Source organism: Geotrypetes seraphini, chromosome 2 (genome assembly GCF_902459505.1).
Source record: "Geotrypetes seraphini chromosome 2, aGeoSer1.1, whole genome shotgun sequence".
Classification (NCBI taxonomy): Eukaryota; Metazoa; Chordata; class Amphibia; order Gymnophiona; family Dermophiidae; genus Geotrypetes; species Geotrypetes seraphini.
In genome coordinates, this window is record NC_047085.1 from 254531324 (window position 1) to 254558985 (window position 27662).

General features: G+C 49.0%; 1 protein-coding gene across 2 annotated transcripts in view; it reads right to left on the reverse strand.

The window, feature by feature from the left end:
• The window catches only part of TNRC6B (trinucleotide repeat containing adaptor 6B), a 712161-nt gene that overhangs the window by 127163 nt on the left and 557336 nt on the right, over nucleotides 1-27662 (reverse strand). For both annotated transcript variants that reach the window (XM_033929420.1, XM_033929419.1), the window contains 2 exons: nucleotides 25742-25916; nucleotides 521-658 (listed from right to left, as the gene is read on the reverse strand). In XM_033929420.1, the coding sequence (XP_033785311.1) occupies nucleotides 521-658; nucleotides 25742-25916 (313 nt within the window). The remainder of the gene's footprint in view (nucleotides 1-520; nucleotides 659-25741; nucleotides 25917-27662) is intronic.

Consider the following 27662-nt stretch of genomic DNA (forward strand, 5'->3'; position numbering starts at 1 on the left):
AGGAATGAAACCAAAGAGTCGAATGGCAGCAGCGTTCAAGATCCCTGTGGTATAAATCACCATAGCAATATAAGATGATGGAACTGCAGAGGAGAAAGCAGGGTTTCAAAACCTGAAATTTAACAGTAGTAGTCTAAATATGTATGTATTATGGATCTATAGATGATAAAAAAAATTCATGAATAAATGCAGGTTGTCATATATTTTGTACTGAACTAATCTATACAGACTTGCTCGGCTTGTTCATGAAAAATAAGTAGGTTTTAACATATTTTGTACATTTGCTTTTTGGTTATCTGCAACATTTTAAATGTTTACTTAATAATATATTTCTTAGAGGAAATGCTGCCACTTCATAAAAGCCAATCCCCTTCAAATTTCCAGGTAATTTGGTTACAAAATAAAAATTACATGAATTTTCAGAAGTATTATAAAAATACTATTCTGGTTTCTATTTTATCAGACTTTAAATATCATTTGAAAACCTGATTAAGCAGCTCCTAGATGGGCTCTCTCTTACCATTTTTATGCATACTGGCATCTTGTGACACAACAGAGGGCAGGCCATCCATCATAGACGTCCACTGTTTAAATCGAGACTCTGTTCCAGTTTCCTTTCCACCAACCATGCCGTAATCCATGCTGCTTGGTCCAAACCCTGAAAAACAGGAAGATATTTTATTTTCCCTGTCTTTCAATTGTTTTTCTCTTAGGAGAAACAGCAGAAGAAAGCTCAGACTGTTGGATCTCCGCAGGGAGAAATCAGCTATGTGCTTGCAAAGTCATCACTGTTTTCTAGATGTAAAATAATATTGTACAAATACTTGAAGGGTATTAACGTAGACCAAAATCTTTTCCACAGAAAGGAAAATGGTAAAAGCAGAGGACATAATTTGAGGTTGAGGGGTGGTAGATTCAGGGGCAATGTTAGGAAATTCTACTTTACGGAATGCGCTCCCAAGAGAGGTGGTGGAGAGTAAAACTGTGACTGAGTTCAAAGAAGCGTGGGATGAACACAGAGGATTTAGAACCAGAAAATAATATTAAATATTGAACTAAGGCCAGTACTGGGCAGACTTGCACGGACTGTGTCTGTATATGGCCGTTTGGTGGAGGATGGGCTGGGGAGGGCTTCAATGGCTGGGAGGGTGTAGATGGGCTGGAGTAAGTCTTAACAGAGATTTTGGCAGTTGGAACCCAAGAACAGTACCGGGTAAAGCTTTGGATTCTTGCCCAGAAATAGCTAAGAAGAAAAAATTTAAATTGAACCAGGTTGGGCAGACTGGATGGATCATTCGGGTCTTTATCTGCCGTCATCTACTATGTTACTGTTTTGTAAACAGGACTAGACAATGTTAAAAAGACTACTGCTGCAAGGATTATCTTTTCTTTTTTTTTTTTAAATTCTTTGCTCATTTTATAATTCACAGCAAGTGTACAGTAAATATCAATTAGAATACAATATCACTTGAAAATCTACCATATCATACAACACAAAGATATAACCCCCACCCCCTCCCACCTTTTCTATTTTTACAAAGCTTCAAAAATTTTTCCTAATTTTTTACCAGAAATTATTGAAGGGACCTTTCAAGTTATCACTAATCTTGTCAATAGGTACCACAATAAGATTTAACGTCTCCCTCCACTCTTTGGCAGCTGTCTATGTCACTTTGAAGAAACATTGGTATAAAAAAAGAAGTCAATCAATTGGGAGACCCCACCCCAACCTGAGCTAAAGAGAGTCAATAGATGATGTTAAATAAATGAACTAATTAGGAAGATTTTTTTTTCAATTGCGTGCAATTCATCCATATTTTTCTTCTTAAAGTTTTCAAGCAGTGGTTCAGGCTATAATTTTGCCTCATATGGATTATTGCAATTCTTTATTTGACAGTATTACATTGAATTAAAGGAATAGTTTACAACTGCTTCAAAATACCCTCCATCATTATGTCCAAAATTCCTCCCCCTTGCATACCCTTCAATCTGTCCCTCTGTTCCCTCTCCAGCACCATATCCAATATCTTCCCCTCTCATCCTTCTATTTTCCATGCATCTATATCTCACTCCTCTCTCTCTATGATCAATTTTCCTTTTTTCCTTTCACCTTGTGCACCATCTCTTTCCCTCTCACTCAACACACTCACACCTAACAATTCTCCCTTTCTATTCTCTCTATGCAATGTCCCAAGTTAGTGCCCCTTTTCTCCCTCCCTTGTGTCCCAAGTTCATGCCATTTCCCCTCCGTGTCCCAATGCGCTCCTTCCCCTCCTTTCTCCCTTTATTCCAGATCATGACCCCTCTCTACAGGGCTGCACTAACTTCCTACAGGGCTGCACTAACTTCCTACAGGGCCATCCAGCTGGACTGCTCCTTCCTGCCTTCAGTGACACTTGTTGCAGTGACGCAAGCAGCGGCTCTTACACACTGCACGTGGCTGACCCACAAGCCTTCCCTCTGACATCAGCTCTGATGTCGGAGAGGCGGCTTCCGGTTCAGAGGAGGTAACTAGGATTCCCCCGCTGACCCGAAAGGCTTCACTCTGATGTCAGCTCTGACATCGGAGGGAAACCTTCCAGGTAAGCTTTGGGGAGGGGGGGTCGGGCAGGAAGGAAGGCATGGGATCCCCACTGGCAGCAGCGGCTTCAGTGGAGGCTGGCAGGCAGGAAGGAGGGCATGGGATCCCCAGCGGCGGTTTTAGGAGGAAGGGAGGCAAAAGGCCCGTGCAGTGATGCGTGTTGAGAAACTATGATATAGAGCATCTGCAACATACTCGATCCCCACCAGTTGGGGGTAAAATCATCTAACCTGGGAGTACAACACAATTTGATATGGCAAGCGTGTACCACGAATGAGGCCAATGCTGATGCCTTAAGTCCGAAGGTCAAGGTCTCAAATTGCCTTTTGAGGATCACATCTACCCTATAGTTCTGTGCATCCTTTAAAATGACATCTCCTTTGCTAGGCAGGGAAATATGTTTGGTAGCCTCTGCTACTAAAAAAAATCCACGTTAGGTTGAATAAACAGCTGTTGAAATTAAAGAGTCATGGAATACAGCTTTGACATCGTCCTAGACACTCGTAAAGAGCCCTATGGGATCTGCCAATTCTTCAGGACTAGAATAATAATGTCAGGATGTGCGGGAAAAAAAACATAGTACGAGTCTTAGAGCTGCTCATAACAGAGCACTGTGCAGCCGATGTTTGCAGGGCTTCTACATTTTAACTCCCATAGAGAAACCATAATAATCTGCAGCAATGTTGTCGGTTTGAAAAGGCAGCATATAGTCTAGTCCTCTCCTTGATTAAGGGCCACCACTGCCTCTTGATTAATGGCCTCTGCCTGAGATCCCGACTCTCTTAAGAATGAAGATTCACTCTGGGGCAGTAAAGGCATGGACTCTGACCTCCAATCTTTTTTCTGACTGGTCGTCTGGTTCCTGATCAGAAACCCTCGCCAGGGGGAGTATGTTTTGGGGCACAGCATCAGGAGCAGGACCACCTCAAGCTTTCCACATGAGACTCACAAAACCAGGGGTAAAGCCCTGAGCAGGAATCTTAACTTCCTCTCCGACGGCAGCCTTACGGGGGGTGCACAGCTGGCCAGGTCTGGAAAATGGTTGATCGCCAAGGCAAAGTGAGTCGATCGCGGAGCCCATCCCGGAAGGCTGCACCCGGGGCGGACCCCCCCACCCTCCCCCGCCTCCCCCTTGGTACGTCACTGACAGTTAATTACCATAACAGTTGTTATCCAGGGACAGCAAGCAGCTATTCTCACATATGGGTGATGTCATCCACGGAGCCCAGATGCGGACAGCCTCGCAAGCATACTTGCTTGTAGAAACTTCAGAAGTTTCGAGTCAGCTGCATCGCGCATGCGCGAGTGCCTTCCCGCCCAGTGCAGGGCGAGTCTCTTCCGTTCAGATAGCTAGTAGAGAAGCCAACCAGGGGAGGTGGGTTGTGAGAATAGCTGCCTGCTGTCCATGGATAATAATTGTTACGGTAAGTAACTGTGCTTTATCTCAGGACAAGCAGGCAGCCTATTCTCACATATGGGTGACCTCCAAGCTAACCAGAATGGGATAGTGGGAGCTTTGGCAACTTAGGAGAATAAATTGTGTAATACTCTCTGGCCAAAATGGCCATCCCGTATGGAGAAAACATCCAGACAATAATGAAAGGTGAAAGTATGAACCGAGGACCAGGTGGCAGCTTTGCAAATTTCCTCAATAGGAGTGGATCTGAGGAAAGCTACTGAAGCCATGGCAACGACTTTATGGGCTGTGACTCGACTCTGTAGATGCAGTCCAGCCTGAGCATAGCAGAAAGAGATGCAAGCAGCTAACCAGCTGGAGTTGGTGCGCTTGGAAATTGGATGTCCCAACTTGTTTGGATCACAGGAGATAAAAAGTTGCAGATCTGTGTGGCTTAGTTCTTTGCAAAGTAGAAAGCCAAAGCTGCTTACAGTCCAGGGTATGAAGAGCTGTTTCTCTAGGATAAGAATGAGGCTTTGGAAAAAACACTGGAAGTACAATGGATTGATTGAGATTAAATTCTGAAACCACTTTAGGTAAGAATTTAGGATGAGTACGGAGGACCACCTTATCATGATGGAAAACTGTGAAAGATGGATCAGCAACTAATGCTTGCATCTCACTAACTCTTTGAGCAGATGTGAGGGCAATGAGAAACACTACTTTCCAAGTGAGATATTTCAGATGAGCCATAGACATTGGTTCAAATGGAGGCTTCATGAACTGAGCAAGAACAACATTGAGATTCCAAACCACTGGAGGAAGTTTGAGAAGAGGTTTGACATTGAAGAGTCCTTTCATGAATCTGGAAACCACCGGATGAGCAGAGAAGGGTTTCCCTTCAATAGGCTGACGGAAAGCAGCAACTGCACTGAGATGGACTCGGATAGATGTAGACTTGAGGCCAGAGGTGGATAAGTGCTAAAGATAATCCAGAACAGAAGATAAGGAGGAATGCTGAGGCTCCTTCTTATCATGAGAGATACACCACGTAGAAAATCTAGTCCATTTTTGGTGGTAGCATAGTCTAGTGACAGGCTTTCTGGAAGCCTCTTTACAGGTTGAGAAATCTGAAGAGCAGTTATGTTGAGAGGTACCAAGCTGTCAGGTGCAGAGACTGTAGGTTAGGATAAAGTAGAGATCCTTGACTCTGTGTAAGCAGAGACAGAAAAACTGGTAGAAGGTATGGCTCCCTGCTGCTGAGTTGAAGTAGAAGGGAGTACCAAGGTTGTCTCGGTCACCGAGGAGCTATCAGAATCATGGTGGCATGATCGTTCTTCAACTTGAGAAGAGTCTTGAAAATGAGAGGAAATGGAGGGAACGCATACAGGAAGAGATTCGTCCATTCCAGAAGAAAAGCATCTGCCTCGAGGCGATGAAGAGAATAGATCCTGGAGCAGAACTGAGGCAGTTTGTGGTTGTGGGGAGATGCAAAGAGATCTATCTGAGAAGTTCCCCACCAAGAAAATATGCAATGAAGAGGCTAAGAATTGAGTGTCCATTCGTGAGGTTGCAGAAGATGCCTCAATTTGTCCGCCAAACAGTTTTTTGCCCCTTGGATGTAGACAGCTTTCAGGAAGGTGTTATGGAGGATTGCCCAGTCCCAAACCTTCAGAGCTTATTGACAAAGGGAGAGAGATCCCGTCCCTCCCTGTTTGTTGACATAGTACATGGCGACTTGGTTGTCTGTCCGAATGAGGACTACCTGGTCGTGAAGAAGATGTTGAAAAGCATTGAGAGCATTGAAAATCACTCTGAGTTCCAACAGATTGATGTGACACTGATGACCCGTGCTGGCCCAGTGGCCTTGAGTACAGAGACCATCAAGATGAGCCCCCAAGCGTAGGTTGAGTAATCTGTCATGAGGACCTTCTGATGAGGGGGCGTTTGAAACAGCAGTCCTCTGGAGAGATTGGAGGAGAGCATCCACCAGTGGAGAGACTGTCTAAATGAAGGAGTGACTGTAATGTGTCAAGAGAGTGGTTCGCAAGTCTGCGTCCACTAAGATGCCAGGGTCCACTGAGGAATTCTGAGGTGAAGTCTGGCAAAAAGAGTCACGTCCACTGTGGAGGCCATGTGACCTAGAAGAACCATCAAGTGTCTCGCTGAGATTGAACAGCGGGAAGACACTATGTAATAGAGTTGAAGAAGAGCATCCAGGCATTGTTGAGGAAGGAATGCTCTGAGTTGGATAGTGTCCAGAACAGCTCTGATGAACTGTAGATTCTGAGAGGGCTGAAGTTGGGATTTGGGGAAGATGATTTTGAATCCCAACTTTGTAGGAACCACGTACTCCGTTGGGTAACTACAATAACCCCCTGAGATGTTGATTATTTGATGAGCCAGTCATCTAGATAGGGAAACACCTGAAAACCATGGTTCCTTAGAGCTGCTGCTACCACCACCAGGCACTTGGTGAACGCTCTGGGAGATGAAGCCAGGCCAAAGGGTAGCACTTTGTATTGGTAATGCAGATTCCCCACCCAAATTCTGAGGTATTGATGGGAGGTCGGATGAATGGGGATGTGAGTATAAGCCTCCTTCAGATCTAGAGAACATAACCAATCGTTCTGATCTAGAAGGGGGTAAAGGGGTGCCAGGGACAACATGCAAAATTTTTCTTTGACTAAAAATTTGTTGAGAGTCCTGAGATCCAGAATGGGTCACAGATCGCACGTCATCTTCGGAACTAGGAAGTAACGGGAGTAAAACCCCCTGCTCTGCTGTTCCAGAGGAACTTCTTCGATGGCATGGAGACGAAGCAGAGCCTGAGCTTCCTGAAGAAGAAGGGCGGTCTAAGATGGATTGGAAGGATACTCACTTGGAGGAAATTTTGGTGGAACCCGAGTGAAATGAAGAGAGTATCCTTTCCTGATTATTGACAGCACCAAGAGGTCGGATGTAATGGTCTCCAGTCGATGGTAAAAATGATGGAGACAACTGCCTATGGGGGAAGGGAGGACAGAGGCAGAACGATTGAGGTTATGCTCTGTTTTAAGCAGTCAAAAAGGCTGCACAGCCTTAGGTGCAGCAGAAGGCTGAGGTTTCTGTTGCTTCTGCTGCAGTGGTTTCTTGGGAGGTACTTGAGTGTAAGGAGCCGCCCTTGGAATACAACGCCTCTGGAAAACTGGAGGAGGGCGTGAAGATTTTGCAGGAGCTGGATTAGGCTTTTGTCAGACAATAGAAGCAAAAGATTTTTCATGTTCAGACAATTTCTTAGTGGCAGCCTCTATGGATTCATCAAAGAGGTCATTGCCCTCACAAGGAATGTTAGCCAGACGGTCATGAAGATTAGGATCCATGTCAATGGTGCGAAGTCAGGCCAAGCGACGCATCGCTACAGAGAAAGCAGTGGCCCTAGCAGACAATTCAAAGGCATCATAAGATGACTGGAGAAGATGCAATCTGAGTTGTGACAGAGTAGCAGTGACTTCTTGGAACTCGAAATGCCTATGTTGATCCAGGTTCTTCAGAAAGCCTGGAAAAATATCAATGAGGAATTTGAGATAAGTAATGAAGACAAAATTGTAGTTGAGGACTTTGGAGGACATCATAGCATTTTGATAAAAACTACGTCCAAACTTGTTCATGGTCTTACCCTCTCTTCCAGGAGAAACTGCAGCATAGACTCTGGAAGGATGGGTTCTTTTCAACGAGGACTCCACAAGGAGGGATTGGTAAGATAACTGTGAATTCCCAAACCCTTTGCAATGTAGAGTTCTATACCTTGAGTCCAACTTGCCTGAACAACGGGTATAGCAGGCATCATTTGAAAGTTTGAGACAAAAGCTGGTTAAGAGGGAGCTTAAATGATTCTGCAGGAGATTGACGCAGATGCATTTCCTCTACATATTCCTTAGAGTATTTAGAACCACCAACAAATTTAATTTCCAGGTCATCAGCCATCTGACGAAGGAAGGAAGAGAAAGACGGCTGATCCGCCAAGGCCCTACCTCGAGCGGGGCTCGATGACCTCGAGGCGTCTCGAGTGGAGAACGAAGGCAAAGCCTCTCTGGAATAGTGGCAATCCAAAGAATATGGAGGCTTGGAAGAGGGAATGGAAGCAGCTGATTCCTCAGGATCTGGAAGTGGTGAGGCCTAGAAGAGCTGGAAGGTCTGGAAAGCACAGTTACTTACCGTAACAGGTGTTATCCAGGGACAGCAGGCAGCTATTCTCACTAATAGGTGACATGATCCAACGGAGCCCCGATGCGGACGCCTCACAAGCAGTCTTGTTTGATGAAACTCAAAGTTTCGAGTCGCCCGCACCGCACATGCGCCTTCCCGCCCAGCACAGGGCGCGTCTCCTCAGTTCAGATAGCTAGCAGAGAAGCCAACCCAGGGGAGGTGGGTGGGACGTGAGAATAGCTGCCTGCTGTCCCTGGATAACAACTGTTACGGTAAGTAACTGTGCTTTATCCCAGGACAAGCAGGCAGGTATTCTCACAAATGGGTGACCTCCAAGCTAACCAGAATGGGATGGTGGGAACGTTGGCAACTTAGGAGAATAAATTTTGCAATACTTTTGGCCAGACTGTCCATCCCATCTGGAGAAAGCATCCAGACAATAATGAGAGGTGAAGGTATGAACTGAGGACCAGGTGGCAGCTTTACAAATCTCCTCAATCGGTGTCGATCTGAGGAAAGCTACAGAAGCTGCCATTGCTCTGACCTTATGGGCTGTGACTTTACTGTGAAGGGGTAATCCAGCCTGGGCATAGCAGAAAGAGATACAAGCTGCCATCCATTTGGAGATGGTACGCTTAGAGATAGGACGTCCCAACATGTTCGAATCAAAGGAGATGAAAAGTTGAGGAGCAGTTCTGTGCGGTTTGGTGCGTTCCAGATAGAAAGCCAAAACACGTTTACAGTCCAGAATATGAAGAGCTGATTCTCCAGGATGAGAATGAGGCTTTGGAAAAAACACTGGAAGAACAATGGATTGATTGAGATGAAATTCCAAGACAACTTTAAGAAGGAATTTCAGATGAGTGCGAAGAACCACCTTGTCATGATGGAACACTGTAAAAGGTGGATCCGCAACCAATGCTTGAAGCTCACTAACTCGACGAGCAGAAGTGAGACCAATGAGAAACACAACTTTCCAAGTGAGATACTTCAGGTGAGCCTTGTCAATAGGTTCAAATGGAGGTTTCATAAGCTGAGAAAGAACAATATTGAGGTCCCAAACCACTGGAGGCGGTTTGAGAGGAGGATTGACATGGAAAAGTCCTTTCATGAATCTGGAAACCACAGGATGAGCAGAGAGAGGTTTCCCTTGAAGCGGCTGATGGAAAGCAGCAATTGCACTCAGATGAACTCGTATCGATGTAGACTTGAGGCCAGAATGAGAAAGGTGCAAAAGATAGTCCAAAACAGAAGATAAGGAGGAATGTTGAGGCTCCTGATGATGAGAAATCCACCAAGTAGAAAATCTAGTCCATTTTTGGTGATAGCATTGTCTAGTACCAGGCTTCCGTGAAGCTTCCAAAACATCCCTCACAGCTTGAGAAAACTGGAGAGGAGTTATGTTGAGAGGAACCAAGCTGTCAGGTGGAGAGACTGCAGGTTGGGATGAAGCAGAGATCCCTGATGCTGTGTAAGCAGTGATGGAAACACTGGCAGAAGGAAGGGCTTCCTGCTGCTGAGTTGAAGTAGAAGGGAGTACCAAGGTTTTCTGGGCCACCGAGGAGCAATCAGAATCATGGTGGCTTGGTTGGACTTCAGCTTGACTAGAGTCTTTTGAATGAGAGGAAATGGAGGAAACACATATAGAAAGAGATTCGTCCAGTTTAGAAGAAAAGCATCTGCCTCGAAGCGATGAGGAGTATAGATCCTGGAGCAGAACTGAGGCAGTTTGAAGTTGTGGGAGGCTGCAAAGAGGTCTATCTGAGGCGTTCCCCACAGAGAGAAAACGTGATGAAGGGGCGTGGAATGGAGAGTCCACTCGTGAGATTGCAGAAGACGACTCAAGTTGTCCGCTAAGGCATTGTCCGCCCCTTGAATGTAGACAGCTTTGAGGAAGGTGTTGTGGTGAATAGCCCAATCCCAAACTTTCAGAGCTTCATGACAGAGGGAGACCGATCCCGTGCCTCCCTGCTTGTTGACATAATACATGGCAACTTGGTTGTCCGTGCGAATGAGGACCAAACGGTCGTGAAGCATATGTTGAAAAGCATTGAGAGCATTGAAAATCGCCCTGAGTTCCAGTAGATTGATGTGGCACTGGCGGTCCGTACTGGTCCAATAACCCTGAGTGCGGAGACCATCCAGATGAGCCCCCCAAGCGTAAGTCGAAGAGTCGGTTGTGAGCACCTTCTGATGGGAGGGGGGGGGGCGTGTGAAACAGTAAGCCTCTGGATAGATTGGAAGAGAGCATCCACCAGCGAAGAGACTGTGTCAGAGCAGGAGTGACCTGGATGTGTCGAGTCAGATGGTCGGAAACCTGCGACCATTGAGATGCCAGGGTCCACTGAGGAATTCTGAGGTGAAGTCTAGCAAAAGGAGTCACGTGTACTGTAGAGGCCATGTGGCCCAGAAGAAGCATCATGTGTCTCGCCGAGATGGACGGGCGAGAGGACACTGAATGACAAAGACGGAGAAGAGCTTCCAGACGTTGTGGAGGGAGGATCGCTCTGAGTTGGATGGTATCCAAAACAGCTCCGATGAAGGGGAGAGTCTGGGAAGGTTGCAGATGCGATTTTGGAAAGTTGATCTCGAATCCCAGATTCTGCAGGAACCAGATAGTGCGCTGAGTTGCCAGGACGACTCCCTGAGACGTGAAATCCTTTATGAGCCAGTCGTCCAGGTAGGGAAACACCTTAAGACCATGGTTCCTGAGCGCTGCGGCCACCACAACCAGACACTTGGTGATGACTCTGGGTGACGATGCCAGGCCGAAAGAGAGCACTCGGTATTGAAGATGAAGATGTCCCACCCGAAATCTGAGGTATTGATGGGAGGCCGGATGAATGCAATTGTGAGTGTAGGCCTCCTTGAGATCCAGAGAGCATAACCAGTCGTTCTGCTCGAGGAGGTGATACAGAGATGCCAGGGTCAGCATGCGAAACTTTTCTTTGACCAGATATTTGTTGAGCACCCTGAGATCCAAAATATGACGCAGATCGCCCATCTTCTTTGGAAAAGGAAGTACCGGGAGTAAAAACCCTTGTTCTGTTGAGCCAAAGGAACCGGCTCGACAGCCCGGAACTGGAGCAAAGCCTGAGCTTCCTGAAGAAGAAGGGCGGTCTGGGCAGAGGAGGAAGGATACTCTCTTGGAGGATGTTCCGGAAGAACTTGATGGAACTGAAGAGAGTATCCCTCCCTTACGATGGAAATGATCCAGAGGTCGGTGGTAATGGTCGTCCATCGATGGTAAAAATGATGGAGACGACCTCCGATAGGGGGAAAAACGGGGAAGGGCAGAACGACGGACGTTACTTGGTGGTAACAGGGATGGCTGTGTGACTACTGAGCTCCTCCCTTGGGCACACTTACTGCTTATTATTTGATATTTGTCTCACAGCAGTGTGGCAGTTTTTGCTGAGAAAATATGAGAGCTGACTGCTGGTTAATCCTCCCTGCCATTGAGAAGTAGGTCAGAAGTGCAATTTGGCCGATTGCGAGTTATTGGCAGTTGAGTTTTGAATCACTGACAGTGGCTGGTGAACTGGCTGTCAACTGATGTTTGTTTTTGCCTGCCTAATACAGTTTTCTTGCACTCTGTAAACTTTATCTGACTGCTAATTGAAAATCAACACAAATACTAACCAGCAGAGGATTGAAGCAGTATCGGTGCTTTGAGTTAACTGACGACGACTGACAGTGATCCTTTGATCCAGCAGCTTGAGACCACCAGAGGAAGCAACCTGCTTCTTTAGATAGATGGTTTGATCCACTCGTCTTCCGAGCTGGCGGGGGCTATGTGGCTGTTGTCTGCTAACTGGAGTGCTGACAGTGGCTGGTGAACTGGCTGTAGGTTGATGTTTGTTTTTTTCCAGCCTGGTACAGTTCTCTCCCACTCTGAAAACTTTATCTGACTGCTAGTTGAAAATAAGCACAGATACTGACGAGCAGAATAGTGAAGCTGAAGCCTGAACTAGATAGACGCCGGAGCCGCACTGAAGCCAAAGGCAGGCAGCAGAATCAGCGGCTGGGACTTGGAAGCACGGCTCCGCCCCTCCCCTGATCCAGCAGGGGATATCGGTGAGCACAAGGAGACGCTGGGGCAGCACCGAAACCAGCGGCAGGCAGCAGAATCAGCAGCAGGGACTTAAGAGCACAGCTCCGCCCCTCCCCCGATCCAGCAGGGGATAATGGGAAGCACAAGTTGACGCCGTGGCCGCACCGAAGCCAGCGGCAAGCAACAGAATCAGCGGCTGGGAGTTAAGAACACAGCTCCGCCCCTCCCCCGATCCAGCAGGGGATAACGGTGAGCACAAGGAGACGCCGTGGCCGCACCGAAGCCAGCGGCAGACAGCAGAAGCAGCGGCGGGGACCTAGGAGCACAGCTCCACCCCTCACCCGATCCAGCAGGGTTCTATACCAAACTAGATATGTTAGGTACAATGAGCTTCGCATCTTGCACCACCATAAGAACCACACTTTTAAGTTATACATAAGCAATCCTTCTGATACTCCTGCTCCTAACAGACTGGAAAACAACTACACACAACATATATCCAATACCCATCATAGCGTACTCCAGAGGAATTACCCAGCCAAACTGGCATCTCATATTAAACAGAAACACATACTATCAGCCCTTCACATATCAACCCTCCCCAAAATTAACAACTAGAAAACCAACAAATCCATACAATACCACAATACTACCCCACCAAAGATCACTCATATACCGGAAAACAACGAGCAACTCACCAATAGAATACATCCCTCTCAAATGCGCCTATATGAACATTGGCCCTAAAACAGAACGCATAAAAAACTGAATAGAAGAAGATAACCTTGATTGCCTTTTCCTCACAGAGACCTGGCTCACCTCTGAAACAGACCCCAGAATAACTGAAGTGTGTCCTCAAAGCCACAAAATGACACTGGTATGCAGAGAAAATAAGAGAGGAGGAGGAATAGCACAGTTACTTACCGTAACAGGTGTTATCCAGGGACAGCAGGCATATATTCTCACATGTGGGTGACGTCATCTACAGAGCCCTGATGCGGACAGCATTTCAAGCAAACTTGATTGAAGATTCAAGCTTGCTGTGCTGCACCACGCATGTGTGCCTCCTGCTCCACTAGAGGGCGCATCCCCTCCTCGTGGTCTCCAGTTCACATATCCAGCAAAGAAGCCAACCCCGGGGAGGTGGGCGGGTTGTGAGAATATATGCCTGCTGTCCCTGGATAACACCTGTTATGGTAAGTAACTGTGCTTTATCCCAGGACAAGCAGGCATGATATTCTCACATGTGGGTGACCTCCAAGCTAATAACGAAGGGGTGGAGGGAAGTTGGCAATTTAAGAAAACAGATTACGTAATACCGATTGGCCGAACTGGCCATCGCTTCTGGACAGTGTATCCAGGCAGTAGTGAGAGGTGAAAGTATGAACCGAAGACCACGTGGCAGCCTTGCAGATATCCTCAATAGGCGTGGACCTGAGGAAAGCTACCGAAGCTGCCATCGCTCGGACTTTATGTCCCGTAACTCGACCATGCAGCGCGAGACCAGTCTGAGCATAGCAGAAAGAAATGCAAGCAGCCAACCAGTTGGACAAGGTGCACTTGGAAACTGGGCGTCCCAACCTATTAGGGTCAAAGGACAAAAACAATTGTGGAACTGTCCGATGAGACTGAGTGCGTTGAAGGTAGAAAGCCAACGCCCTCTTGCAGTCAAGAGTGTGGAGCGCCACCTCTCCAGGGTGAGAGTGGGGCTTGGGAAAGAACACAGGCAGAACAATGGACTGGTTGAGATGAAAATCATATATCACCTTAGGCAAAAACTTAGGGTGAGTGCGGAGGACCACCTTGTCGTGGTGGAATACCGTGAAAGGTGGGTCCGCCACCAAGGCCTGCAGCTCGCTAACCCTCCGAGCAGAAGTGAGAGCGAGTAGGAAGATCACTTTCCAAGTGAGGAACTTAAGATGACACTTATCCATAGGCTCAAATGGAGGTTTCATCAGTTGAGCTAGAACCACATTAAGATCCCAAACCACCGGGGGCGGTTTGAGGGGAGGATGAACATTCAAAAGCCCCTTCATGAAACGGGAAACCAAGGGATGGAGTGAAAGAGCCTTCCCTTCCAGGGGCTGATGAAAGGCAGCAATGGCGCTGAGATGGACTCGAATGGAATTGGTCTTCAGGCCAGAGTGAGATAAATGGAGCAACTATTCCAGAACCAAAGACACAGGGACCGACACCGGGTCCTGGCGGTGAGAGGAGCACCAGGACGAGAATCTAGTCCACTTCTGAGAATAGCAGAGTCTAGTCGAGACTTTCCGAGAAGCCTCCAACACTTCCCTGACCGACTGAGATACAGGGAAGGAAGTCAAGGGGAAAGAAACCAAGCAGTCAGATGAAGAGACCGAAGATTGGGATGTAACAGTGAACCCCGACTCTGAGATAGCAGAGAGGGAAAGACAGGCAGAAGCAGAGGTTCCCTGACACTGAGTTGAAGTAGTAGGGAAAACCAAGGCTGGCGGGGCCATCGAGGAGCGATCAAGATCAGAGTGGCCCTCAGAGATTTTAGATGGACCAGCGTCCTCAGAATCAGAGGAAACGGCAGGAACGCATAGAGGAATTTTCCCTCCCAATCTAGGAGGAAGGCATCGGCCTCGAGACGGTCCGGGGAGTATATCCTTGAACAGAAGAGAGGCGGTTTTTGATTGTCGGGGGAGGCGAACAGATCTATCTGGGGAGTCCCCCACGTGTCGAACACCTGTCGCAGCACCTGAGAATGCAGGGACCACTCGTGTGGCTGGAGGAGGCGGCTGAGCCTGTCCGCCAGGCAGTTTTGTTCCCCTTGTATGTAAACCGCTCGAAGGGAAATGTTTTGGGAGACCACCCACTCCCAGAGCCGTAAGGCCTCCTGGCAGAGGGGCCAAGACCCCGTCCCTCCTTGCTTGTTTACGTAGTACATCGCCACCTGGTTGTCTGTGCGGACGAGAACCACCCGGTCGTGAAGCAGATGCTGAAAGGCCACCGCGGCGAGGTAAATGGCCCGAAGCTCCAGCACGTTGATGTGGCAGCGACGGTCCTCTGTGGTCCACAGACCTTGAGTGTGTAGACCGTCTACATGAGCCCCCCAAGCGTACTCCAACGAGTCCGTGGTTAGGACCTTGTGATGTGGGGGGGGGGAGAAAGAGCAAACCCGTGGAAAGATTCGAAGAGTCGGTCCACCAACGGAGCGATCTTTGCAAGGAAGGAGTCACTGTCACATGGCGGTTGATCGGGTCCCGGATCCTGACGCCATTGTGATGCCAAAGTCCACTGTGGTAACCGCAGGTAAAGGCGAGCAAGCGGGGTAACGTGGACTGTGGAGGCCATATGGCCGAGGAGCGTCATCATCTGTCGTGCCGAGACTGAGGTTGATCTCGATACCTGTCGGCTCAGATTTACCAACGTCTCCCGCCGCTGAGGGGGGAGGAAGGAACGAAGACGGACCGTGTCTAGCACGGCCCCGATGAATTGTAAGGACTGAGAGGGGCACAGCTGGGATTTTGGAAAGTTTATCTCGAACTCCAGACACTGAAGCGAAGTAATAGTCTGTCGGGTCGCTGAGATAGCCCCCTCCCTGGTCGGGGCTTTGATCAGCCAATCGTCCAGGTATGGGAATACTTGCAGACCCTGGGAGCGCAAGGCAGCCGCGACCACTACGAGGCACTTCGTGAAGACTCGGGGGGACGAGGACAGGCCGAAGGGGAGGACCCGGTATTGTAGGTGGAGGTCCCCCACCTGAAAGCGGAGGAATCTGCGATAAGCAGGGTGCACCGGAACATGGGTGTAGGCCTCCTTCAGATCAAGGGAGCAGAGCCAATCGCCCTCGTCGATCAGGGGGTAAAGAATCGGAAGGGAAAGCATCCGAAACTTTTCCCTCGTCAGAAATTTGTTCAGGCGCCTCAAGTCCAGGATCGGGCGCAGGTCTCCCGTCTTCTTCGGTACCAGGAAGTATCGGGAGTAAAACCCTTGGCCCCTTTGATTTTGGGGAACTGGTTCCACCGCCCGCAGGCGAAGGAGGTCCTGTGCCTCGGAGAGGAGGAGGGACAGCTGCGCTCGATTGGGAGGACATGTACTCGGTGGGCTGTCGGGAGGAACCTCCCGAAAGTTGAGCGAGTACCCTGATGAGATCATGTCAAGGACCCATGAGTCCTCGATGTCTTCCCAGCGAGGGTAGTAGGCTTGTAGGCGGCCCCCGATGGGAAGGAGACCAGGTGGAGGTGCGGAGGGGGCCCGCCCCGGTCCGCTCATCCCGTCAAAAGGACGGAGACGGCTTCGCAGGCGCAGTGGGCTGTGATTTTGGTGGAGCCCTAGAGTGAGCCTGGGGGCGTCGCGGCGGCGGTCTGGAAAAGGCCGGAGTAGACTTCTGGGGGTAGCGGCGAGGCAATCCCCGGAAGGGGCGAGAGGCTTGCGGTTTAGGTTTTTGCCGGACAAGGGATGCGAAGGAACGTTCGTGTTCCGACAACCGTTTCGTAGCTGCCTCGATGGTGTCGTCAAACAGTTCCTTCCCGACGCAAGGGAGGTTAGCTAACCGATCTTGCAGGTTAGGGTCCATATCGACGAGCCCTAGCCACGCCAGTCGGCGCATGGCCACCGCGAAGGCTGCGACCCTGGAAGACAGTTCAAAGCCATCGTAAGCGGCATGGAACAAGTGCAGTCGGAGGTTGGAAAAATCCTCGAGGAGGAGGCCAAACGCTGCCTGGCGAGGAGCAGGTAGGTCCCCCGAGAAGGAAGTCAGCAGCCCAATGAGGTGTTTCAGGTAGGAGGAAAAGGTGAAAGTGTAGTTCAGGACCCTAGAGGCCATCATAGAGTTCTGATACAAACGGCGTCCGAATTTGTCTAGTGTCCGGCCTTCGCGTCCAGGAGGAACCGCCGTGGACACTCTAGAGGGGTGAGCTTTCTTCAGAGAAGACTCCACCAGTAAGGATTGGTGGGACAACTGTGGTTGCTCAAATCCCGGGCAAGGCACTGTTCGGTAAGACTCCATTTTCGATGGGACCGCCGTCACCATGTAGGGGGGTCTCGAGGTTCCTTATGAGGGTCTGCCGGAGTACCGGGTTCAGCGGTAGCTGGAGGGACTCCCGGGGCGGGGAAGGCATATTCAGCTCCACCAGGTACTCCTTGGAGTACCTCGAGTCGGATTGTAAGTCCAAGTCAAGGGCACGTCCCATGTCCTGGACGAACCTCGTGAAGGAAGGTCGGTGGGATCCCGTGGCCCCTTGCGGGGACGGTGACCGAGACCTCCGTTTCACCGAGAAGGAAGGGGAAGCCTCCCTCGAATAGTGAGGTTCTCGCTTGGACCCTAGATCCGACGCCGAGGAAGCGCTATGGAAACGCTCCCGGGTCGAGGACCTGGGTCGCCTCGAGGAGCCCCTCGGGGACGCCGCCGGGGTACGGGGTACCGACCGATGTCGGGTCGGTGACCCCTCCCCGGACTCCCTCGGCGAAAGCCTGGAGCCTCGGACCGGAGCCCCGGTCCGAGGGGGAGTCAGTAGGAGCTGTGGGTTAGTGAGAGACAGCTCAGTAACCCATAGCGGTCCCCTCGATCAGGTCGAGGGGGAGCGGCCTCGAACCGGAGGCGAACTCCGGGCCTTTTTAGAGAGGGACTTCAATTTTCGTTTCGCCCCGCGGTGCTCCGCCGGGGACGCGCGCCTCGAGTGCCTCGGAGAGGAATCCGAGGAAGAAGAGAGGTGGCGAAAACGGCGTGCTTTGCCTTGAGGGGTCTCGACACGTTGCTCAGGCTGGTCCGGCGCACGCGAGGTCGAGGTTGAGGCTGGTTGAAGGTGAGCCATGGCAGCGGAGAGCTCCGTTGTGATTATTGCTCGGAGCAGCTCCTGGAATACCGGCACAGACAGCATCGACGGCATGTCCGAGGCTGCGGTGCATTCCACTGGGGGCGATCTCGATTCAGAGCATTCCCAAGTGGTGGAGGCACGTCCCGAGGTCTTCGGGGGTTTCGCCGGGGCCGTGGGCAAGGAACTCCCCCCTTGTCCGGCCATTGTCCCCGAGGTTGGCTTCTTTGGAGGTATGGAACTTGAGGAAGGAAGAGGGGACTTACCCGGAGCCAAAGACTTCTGAGAGCTCGGGGTCTTTGAGGTCGAGTCCCGAGGCGGGGCCGAGGTACCTGAGATCGAGGCCGGGGCCAATCTCGAGGCCGAGGGTTGATTGGCGGCAAATAGGTCCGCCATGCGGGCCCTTCATCAGCGGAGCGCCCAGTGTTGGAAGGTTGCGCACCAGGGGCAAGTTTCTGTTGGATGATCGGCCCCCAGGCAGAGGATGCACCAGCGATGCGGGTCTGTGAGTGATAGAAGACGCTCGCACCCGGTGCACTTTTTAAAGCCCGAAACGGGCCGGGACATAGGAAGTCCAGGCGACCGTGGCCAATCAGGCCACGCGGCTGCGACAACCAGGGAGCCCCCGGATCGCGAGAAAAAAGCGCGAAGAGCAGGAAGAAGAAAGAAATTTTATACGCATAGCGACTTTTAACGAAGAAAAAACAACAAATCGCGGTGCAAAGAAGGCACTGGGGCAGAGCTAAGAAAAAACGTGTCTTCTTAGCACAGCGGAAAAAAACGAACTGGAGACCACGAGGAGGGGATGTGCCCTCTAGTGGAGCAGGAGGCACACATGCGTGGTGGTGCAGCACAGCAAGCTTGAATCTTCAATCAAGTTTGCTTGAAATGCTGTCCGCATTGGGGCTCCGTAGATGACATCACCCACATGTGAGAATATCATGCCTGCTTGTCCTGGGATAATGCCATCATAGCCAGAGACACAAAATAACAGACCAATACATGGATTTACTTGCCTGTCAACTCTCAAGCACATCACTTAAAGGAACACTCACATGCATACTATGCTACATAACCCCAAGTAACTGGAGTACAGCCAAGCCAATATTTGAAGAATTTATCTATCGAAACTCCCTAGCAACTACCTTCAACCTCCTTCTAGGAGACCTCAACCTTCACCTTGAAAACCATTCCTACAAAAATGCTGAAATCGTACTAGCTAGCATACCTAGAAGCCCTAACATATAAAATCTTAGATCCCCAAACTACACATGAAAAAGGACACCAGCTGGACATCGTAGCATACATGTCCCAACAGACCTCACACCCAGAAATTCAAACCTTAAATGGAAAATGGAACTGTTCCCTTTGGTCTGATCACTACACCTACTCCTTTGAAATCAATTGGTCTTGTAACAAATACACTCCAACTACTCAACAGACTACCTTCCTCTCACGCAAACATATAGATCCCTCAGTATTCTGGACAAAAACAGACACCATAATCCAACACTACACATCTAAAGACTTCATCTCAAAATGGAACCTGCTAAGTAGGACCACATTAAACGAACTAGCCCCAGTAAAACCTAAAACCAAAATCCACAGAAAATCAAACAAATGGTTTGACAATGAACTACTCCAACTCAAAAGACAATGTAGATAACTGGAAAGAAAATGGAGAAAAAGCGACCAAGAATCCACAAAAATAGCATGGATAGCAACAAACCGAAAGTACAAACAAAAACTGAAAGAAAAAGAAGGGCATACTACTCGAAACAAATTGGAGATGGACCCCAAGACTCAAAAAAGCTATTCCAGCTACTAAACGTCCTCACAAACACAACACCATACATAGAGAACAACAATTTGCCCCCACCTACAGCCACCCTCTTAGCTACCTACTTCAAAAACAAAATCGCAAATATCAGAGCCTCTTTCAACACCCTCACACATAGAGAAATCATTTCCACCAATAGAAAAAGACTCAATCGCAGTAGATAGAACCTGGTCCCATTTCTCACCTATAGAATGGGCAGAGTTCAACAATCTTTATAATAAATACAGCCATGTAGCCTGTGAACTCAACCATTGCCCCCCATACCTACTGAAAAACTCTAGCATATTATTCCGCTCCCTATTTCTACAATGGATATACTCATCACTACTAGAGGGTTATTTCCCACAAGAACTCAGTGAAATCATAATAACTCCGATATTAAAGGACCCTAAAGGAGCAAAAGACCAACCATCCAATTACAGATCCATTGCCTAAATCCCATTGTACATCAAACTGATGGAAGGTCTTGTAGCAAAAAATTTAGCCTCTTACCTAGAGAATCACAACATACTCCACCCCACACAATCGGGATTCAGAGCCAAATACAGCACGGAGACACTACTAGGAACACTAATGGACACTGCAAGACAACACCTCTGTACAGGCAAGAAAATACTGCTGATACAACTAGACCTTTCTGCAGCCTTCGATTTGGTAGACCACGACATGCTTCTACAAACTCTCGATTCAATAGGAATCTCAGGCAAAGTACTTGCATGGTTCAAAGGATTCCTACAATCAAGAACTTACAGAGTTAAAACTTACAGAGTTAAAACAAGGCAAGAAAAATCAGAACCATGGTCTAACCCCTGTGGAGTTCCCCAAGGATCACCCCTATCACCTAGATTATTCAATATATACATAGCCTCCCTAAGCTACTACCTAGATAATCATGGCATAATTTCATACAGCTACGCAGATGACATCACTATTCTCCTACCCTTCGACCAACCAGAACCGTCATGACAAGCACAATACACAAAACTCTCGATTCAGTTGCAATTTGGATGACAGAGCACAAATTAAAACTTAACCCTGACAAAACAAATTTCATCCTACTAGAAAACAACAAAGCTCCAACATTAACTAATCTTGTAATAAACTCGATCTCATACCCAATACAACCTACACTAAAATTGCTAGGAGTCAAAACTGACAGAGGCTGCACCATGCAACCCCAAATTAACAAAATAATAAAGGCATCGTTCATGACCATGAGAAATCTAAGAAAAATCTGAACATTCTTCAAAAAGAAGCAATTTCTACTATTGGTACAATCTCTTATCCTTGGGATGATAGACTAATGTAACATACTATACCTACCTTGTCCTGCGACCATGATGAAGCAATTGCAGACAATACAGAATACAGCCCTGAGCCTTGTCTATTTCCTAAAAAAATATGACCATATCACAGAGGCATACCATGACTCACACTGGCTTCCAATAGAAGCGAGAGTGCACTTCAAATTCTACTGCTTACTTTACAAGGCTCTCAATGGAGAAAGCCCAACCTACTGGAATAACCGACTAAATCAATCCTCCTCAACCAGATACAGAAGATCCCACTGCATCAGCTACAAACGGAGTTGGGACAACGAGGCCAGGATTTCTTGGAACTCAAAGTGGGCCCGAGGATCCAAATAGACCATGAACTTAGGAAGGACAGACAGGAAAAACTCAAAATATGTAATAAAATGGAAATTGTAGTTGAGAACTCTGGATGTCATCATAGAGTTCTGGTAAATTCGCCTGCCAAATCTGTCCATCGTCTTGCCCTCCCTGCCAGGTGGAACAGTGGCATATACCTGGGAGGGATGAGACCGCTTCAATGAAGACTCCAGCAACAGGGATTGATGAGAGAGCTGGGCACCGTCAAACCCCTTATGATAAACCGTACAGTACCTGGCATCCAATTTGCCCGGAACAATGGGGATGGAATAGGGAGTCTCCAGACAGCGGACAAAGGTCTGATCCAGCAGCTTATGAAGAGGAAGCCTGAGGGATTCAGCAGGAGGTTGAGGGAGATGCATTGTCTCGAGAAACTCCTTAGAGAATTTGGACCCTGTGTCCAGTTGGATATCCAAATCAGCTGCCATCTGACAGAGAAAAGAAGAGAACAACAGCTGGTCAGCCAAAGCAGGGCCTCGAGATGGGCTCGAGGACTTCGAGGCCTCCTGATCCAATGAGGATGGGGATCTAGGTGGAGAAAAAGATCCCATCGTGTCCTCGAGCTCCGGCATAGGAGGAGGTGAAGTAGCCGGTGGTGAATATTGAAGAAAAGGCTGCTTCCGATGAGGCGAGGCATGCCTGGATGAATGCCTCGAAGAATGCCTCGATCGATGGTGCGAGCTATGCCTGGAAGCAGGCCTCGATAGACAAGGCGAGTGTGTCTTCGCTGAGGCCCCCAGAGTGGATGGGGCTGGAAGTGGTGGATCGAAGCAGAGGAGGATGGCTAGAAGCATCTCGAGGCACTCGCAAAGACTCGAGCCCTTGCATCGAGTGGATAGGTTCCAATGGAGGCACTCGCAAAGAATATACTCCTTGCATCGAGTGAATCGGTTCCAATGGAGACATGGGCAAAGACTCTGCTCCTTGCAATGCATGTATCTATGCCAGACCAGACACTCGCAGAGACTCTGCTCCCTGTAGAGAGTGTGCGTACTGCTGAGGCACCGGGGGGCGGCTCGACCTCGCGGGAGACCTCCGCATGCCCAGGCTGGATTTGAGAAAGAAGCTTCGGCCTCATTGTGGTAAAGAGCTGAATGAATAGTTTCTCAAGCAAGGTCTGGAACGAAGCCAGCAAGGATGGATCCGCGTCTTCAACGGGACCACCTGCACGGGCTTCGTGCTCCCTCGAGGCAGTGTGAGAGTGCTTGGACTTAGAAGCCTTGGGCACTTTGAGCATAGAAGCCTTGGGCACTTTGAGCACTTCTGGGGGGAATGGGCTGCTGCGCAATCTGACCTGAGGAGACAGAGGAAGGCACCACAGCCTGCGTCGAAGACTGAGCTGGGACAAATGAAGCAGGTTTGATGAGGCTCGGAGTAGAAGATGTGGAAGCCTGGGGAGCCTCGGGATAGGCTGATATACCTCCCTTGAAGACTCCATGCTGAACAGCGACTCCCACAAGATGCAATGACGCTTGAAAGCACGGGCTGTAAGTGTTGAGCAAGGCCGGCACGATTTCGGGAGGTGTTGAGGCCCTAAACACCGAAGACAGCATCGATGAGGGTCCGTCAGTGAAATCGCGCGCTGGCACTTGGAACACTTTTTAAAACCGGTAGCAGGCCGGGACATAGGCCGGAAGAGCTCCGCCGCGAGATCGAAGCCGCGGGGCTGCGGCCACGTGGCCTGCCTGGCCAAACGGATGGAAAAAAATTTTTTTTTTTTTTTTTTTTAAAACAACAAAACATGATGAAAATCAGTGATTATGAGAAAATAAACCCAAAACCGGACTTAGAAGGCACAAGTGAAGAAAACTTTGCGCAGAGAGTCGAAGACGGACTTCTCGGCTTCGCGGAAAAGTAAGAACTGAGGAGACGCACCCTGTGCTGGGCGGAAAGGCACTTGCGCATGCGCGGGCGACTCGAAACTTCGAGTTTCATCAAGCAAGACTGCTTGTGAGGCGTCCGCATCGGGGCTCCGTTGGATCACGTCACCCATTAGTGAAAATACCTGCCTGCTTGTCCTGGGATAATGAGGCTTAGACAAGGAAGGCTGTTCTTTGGAAGACCTGCATGGATGCCACGATGAGGGCCTCGATCGACGACGAGAGTGGTGACTGAAAGCAGGTCTCGAGTAGGATCGAGGAGACTTTGCCCTATGTATGGAAACAGGCAGTGCTGCTGGTGAATGAATAGGGCTAGAAGTTGTAGATCGAAACTCAGTGGTTTGGATCGAGGAATCTCGACGCACTCCCAAAGACTCTGCTCCTTGCATGGAGTGTGAGGGTTCCTGTCGAGACACTCTCAAAGAATCTACACCTTGCACAGAGTGAGTAGATGCCAAACCAAACACTCGCAAAGACTCGGCTCCTTGCAGTGTGTGTGAAGTTTCAGCTCGAGGCACAAGCAGGGATTCGACCTCACGGAAGCTGCTGATTGCCCAGGTTGGATTACAGGAAGCAGAGTCATGGCAGAACCATATTTGATCAATAACTGAACAAATTGCTGCTCCAACAAGGTCTGGAGAGAAGCCTGCAAATGTGGATCCACATCTCAAACTGGACCACTTGCAGAGGTTAAAGGCTCCAAGGTGGCAGTTGAGATATGCTTTGACTTGGAGAGCTCGAGGACCACCGCCGGAACCTTCTGCTTAGGTATCTGACCCGAGGGAAACTCAGGAGAAGATAAAGCAGGTGTACTTAAGGCCAAAGATGATCCAAACGAGGAAAGTCTGATGAGACTCGAGGTCGGATTCGTGGAAGCAGGAGGACCCTTGGTGGAAGGTGGAACCGAGACAGCACTCGAGGTTGAGAGTGTCTCTGAAGAGTCCATCCTAAAGAGATTTTCCACTAAAACCCGACGACATTTAAGAGCTTGAGGTTGAAGAGTAGCACAGCGCTCGCACGACTTATAGCTACAGAAAGTAACAGCGATTCGCGACTAAAAAGAACACAAACTGCAGTGAAAGAAGGCATGAAGTGAAAGAAGTTCAGCGCAGACCATCCAAGTACAGACTTCTCTGCTCCGTGGAAAACTGCGAACTGAGGAGACTCGCCCTGTGCTGGGCGGGAAGGCACTTGCGCATGTGCGGTGCGGCTGACTTGAAACTTCTGAAGTTTTCTACAAGCAAGTATGCTTGCAAGGCTGTTCGCATCCGGGCTCTGTGGATGACGTCACCCATATGTGAGAATAGGCTGCCTGCTTGTCCTGGGATAATATCCTGTTCCCCCCCCACCAAAAAAAAAAAGCTTCAATGAACAAAAGGGAAGTAGTTCAGAGTGGAGAGCAGCTGCAGGAAGCATAACCTAGTGACAGGAGATGCAGCTTCACAAACTCTGATGCTGTGCTCCTTCAAGGTTTGTAAGTGGTAAATCATACTTAGTAGGATTTCACTTCTGGTGCATGGTTTTCTGCCTACATAACCCTGGAAGGAGAACAGCATCAGGAATTGTGTAGCCACATCTCCTATGGATCCATTATATCTCCACCTACTCACTTTCTCCCTCCACCCATGGTCTGAGATTTCCCCCTCTTCTCAGCCCTCCTTAAGTCCAGTATCTCCCTAGTCTGGCATCTCTCATGTCCTCCTCCACATGTAGGTCAAGCAACCCCCTCCCCCCACCATATCCAGCACCTCTCCCTCTTCTTCCCTCAGCTTTCCTCCCTCATAAGCCTAGCAGCTATCCCTCATCTTCAGCCACAGCCTCATAAGCCTAGCAGCTATCCCTCATCTTCAGCCACAGCCTCATAAGCCTAGCAGCTATCCCTCATCTTCAGCCACAGCCTCATAGTCCTTCAATCCCGTCTTTGTCAGCAATGACAACTTGTTATTTGGGCCAACCCAGAGCCTTTCTCCTGCTGCATCCTGCACATGCATAAACAGGGAGCTGTTTCAGAGGGGCGGAATGCGGCAGAGGAAAGACTTCTGATTGGCCCGGGCATTGTGTAATTGCTACTGTTGGCAAAGGCCAGGATTGGGGGGACAGAGGGAGGATGAAGGATATGTGTTGGTGGGCAAAGGAGAGGTGCTAGAGGGGGAGAGAGAGACATGCTGCAAGTTTTACAAACAAACAAACAAATTACCCCATCCACTGCTATGTTTGTATACTGGCCAAGTAACACACCTCCCAGGCGCTTGCACTTGTTGAACACTGCTACTTTACAGATAAACTAATATCATCTGATAAATACAGTATTATGTACATCAATACTTTAGAATTAATGGACAGTACTACCAGCTCCATATCCAGGCATTTGACCTTTGGCTTGCAAATCTGGGAGTCCAATATTCAAAGCATTAGGGACCATGCTATCCATGTGTGGCTTGGGCCCGATGGGATGAGATGGTGAATGCTTTATGCCAGGTTGTCGCTGCTGCTGCTGCTGAAGAGCATTTACCATACGGGCAATCTGTGAACACAAAATAGTCAAGAGTAAAAAAAACCCACAACACCTCCCCTCAAACGCTAGCAGACTTATCTGCTATACAAAAAACAAGCAGTGCAGTCCTTATGGGTTTTAAGCTGGCTTTATAACTAATTCTGAAAGCTTAAGATCAAACATTTGCACCAAAATTTTAAAATCTGAAAAAAAGTGGTACCCTATCTGTACACTTTAAAAGTAAAGTACACAAAGCAAATAGTAAAGATATCTTTTCTTATGAAAAATTTTAAGGTCTTTTCATTTATTTATTTATTTATTAACTTTAAACAATGAAACTTTACAAAATTTGGTTTTCTGTTTCCCATCAACAAAATATGCCCCTCTCTACAAATTTCCCTTCTTACACAGTTTCCTTAGAAATGAAAACTTTCATACAATGATGCCAGAAGAAAAAGAGGTCTGGACTTGTATAACTAAGGTGACCATACGTCTTGTTTTGAATGGGACAATCCCTTTTTCAGATCCCCTGTCCCCACTCACAGCTTCGGGATGCCGAAATGTCCCGTTTTCAAAGAGGGCGTCCCGAAGCTGTTAGTGGAGGCAACGGGACAGGGGATCGCAGCCTGGATTCGGCAGCGGCAGCATCATCACTCGGCCCTGCCGACCCTCCTATCTCTCCCTCCCATGTGAACCCTGCCGACCCTCCCAGCGAGATGTCCCAGTGACGTGGCAAAGGGACTCGCCGGCAGGAGAAAGCCGCGAAGCAGCCTGTTTAGCGTGCTGCAGCTGCCAATGCTGATGGAGGGAGGTTTGTTGCTGGGTCATCTAGCTGGGTGGGGAGGTTGGCAGGGTTCACATGGGAGGGAGAGATAGGAGGGTCAGCGGTGGTTTGGCTGGGAGGGGGGAGAAGTAGTCTGCCTCGGGTGCACCAAAGCCTGGCACCATTACTTTCTTTGGGCAGCAGCAGCATTTATAATTCGCTGCTGTTGCCGGCTTCAGGCCTTCCTCTTTGCCGGGTCCTGTCTACTTCCTGTTTTCATGAAGAGAGGACCCAACAGAGAGGAAGGCCTGAAGCTGGCAACAGCAGCGAAATGTGAATGCTGCTGCTGCCCGATGAAGTTCAGGACACCAGGCCTTGGGTGACAGAAGGAGGAAAGGGAGCAGAGGGGGAGAGAATTGGGGAGAATGTTACTGTACCCAACTGGAGGTAGAAGGAAGATGAGGGAGGGAATGAAAGGAGATGCCAGAGCTTGGAGGGAAGAAGAGATGCCAGGGCATGGAGGGAAGGAGGAAGATATGCCAGACCAAGGGAAAAGGAAGGAGAAGATGTCAGAGCATGGAGGGGGAGGGAGAGATGGAAGAAAAGGAAAGGAGTGAGATGCCAGGGAATCAGGGAAGGGATGATGCCAGAACGTGGGGAGGGAAGGAAAGAAAGGAGAAGAGAGAGATGCCAGAGCATAGGGGAGGGGGTGGTGACAGAGAGAGAAAAATGGAGAGATGACAGAGCTGAAATCAATCATGTACAAAGGAAAGAAGGGGCACAGGATAGATAGTTTATGGAAGGAGCATAGAAAGAGGGAAGATGCCATATGGAAGAGAGAGAGAGGGCGGACACTGGATGGAAAGAGCAGAGAGGGCAGTGAATGGAAGAGGCGAGACAGAGGGTGAACAGTAGATGGAAGGGGTAGAGAGAGGGAAACAGACACTGAAAGGAAGTGTGGGGGAGAGGAGGGACAGCCGCTGAATGGAAGTGTGAGGGACAGGGGGAGCAGA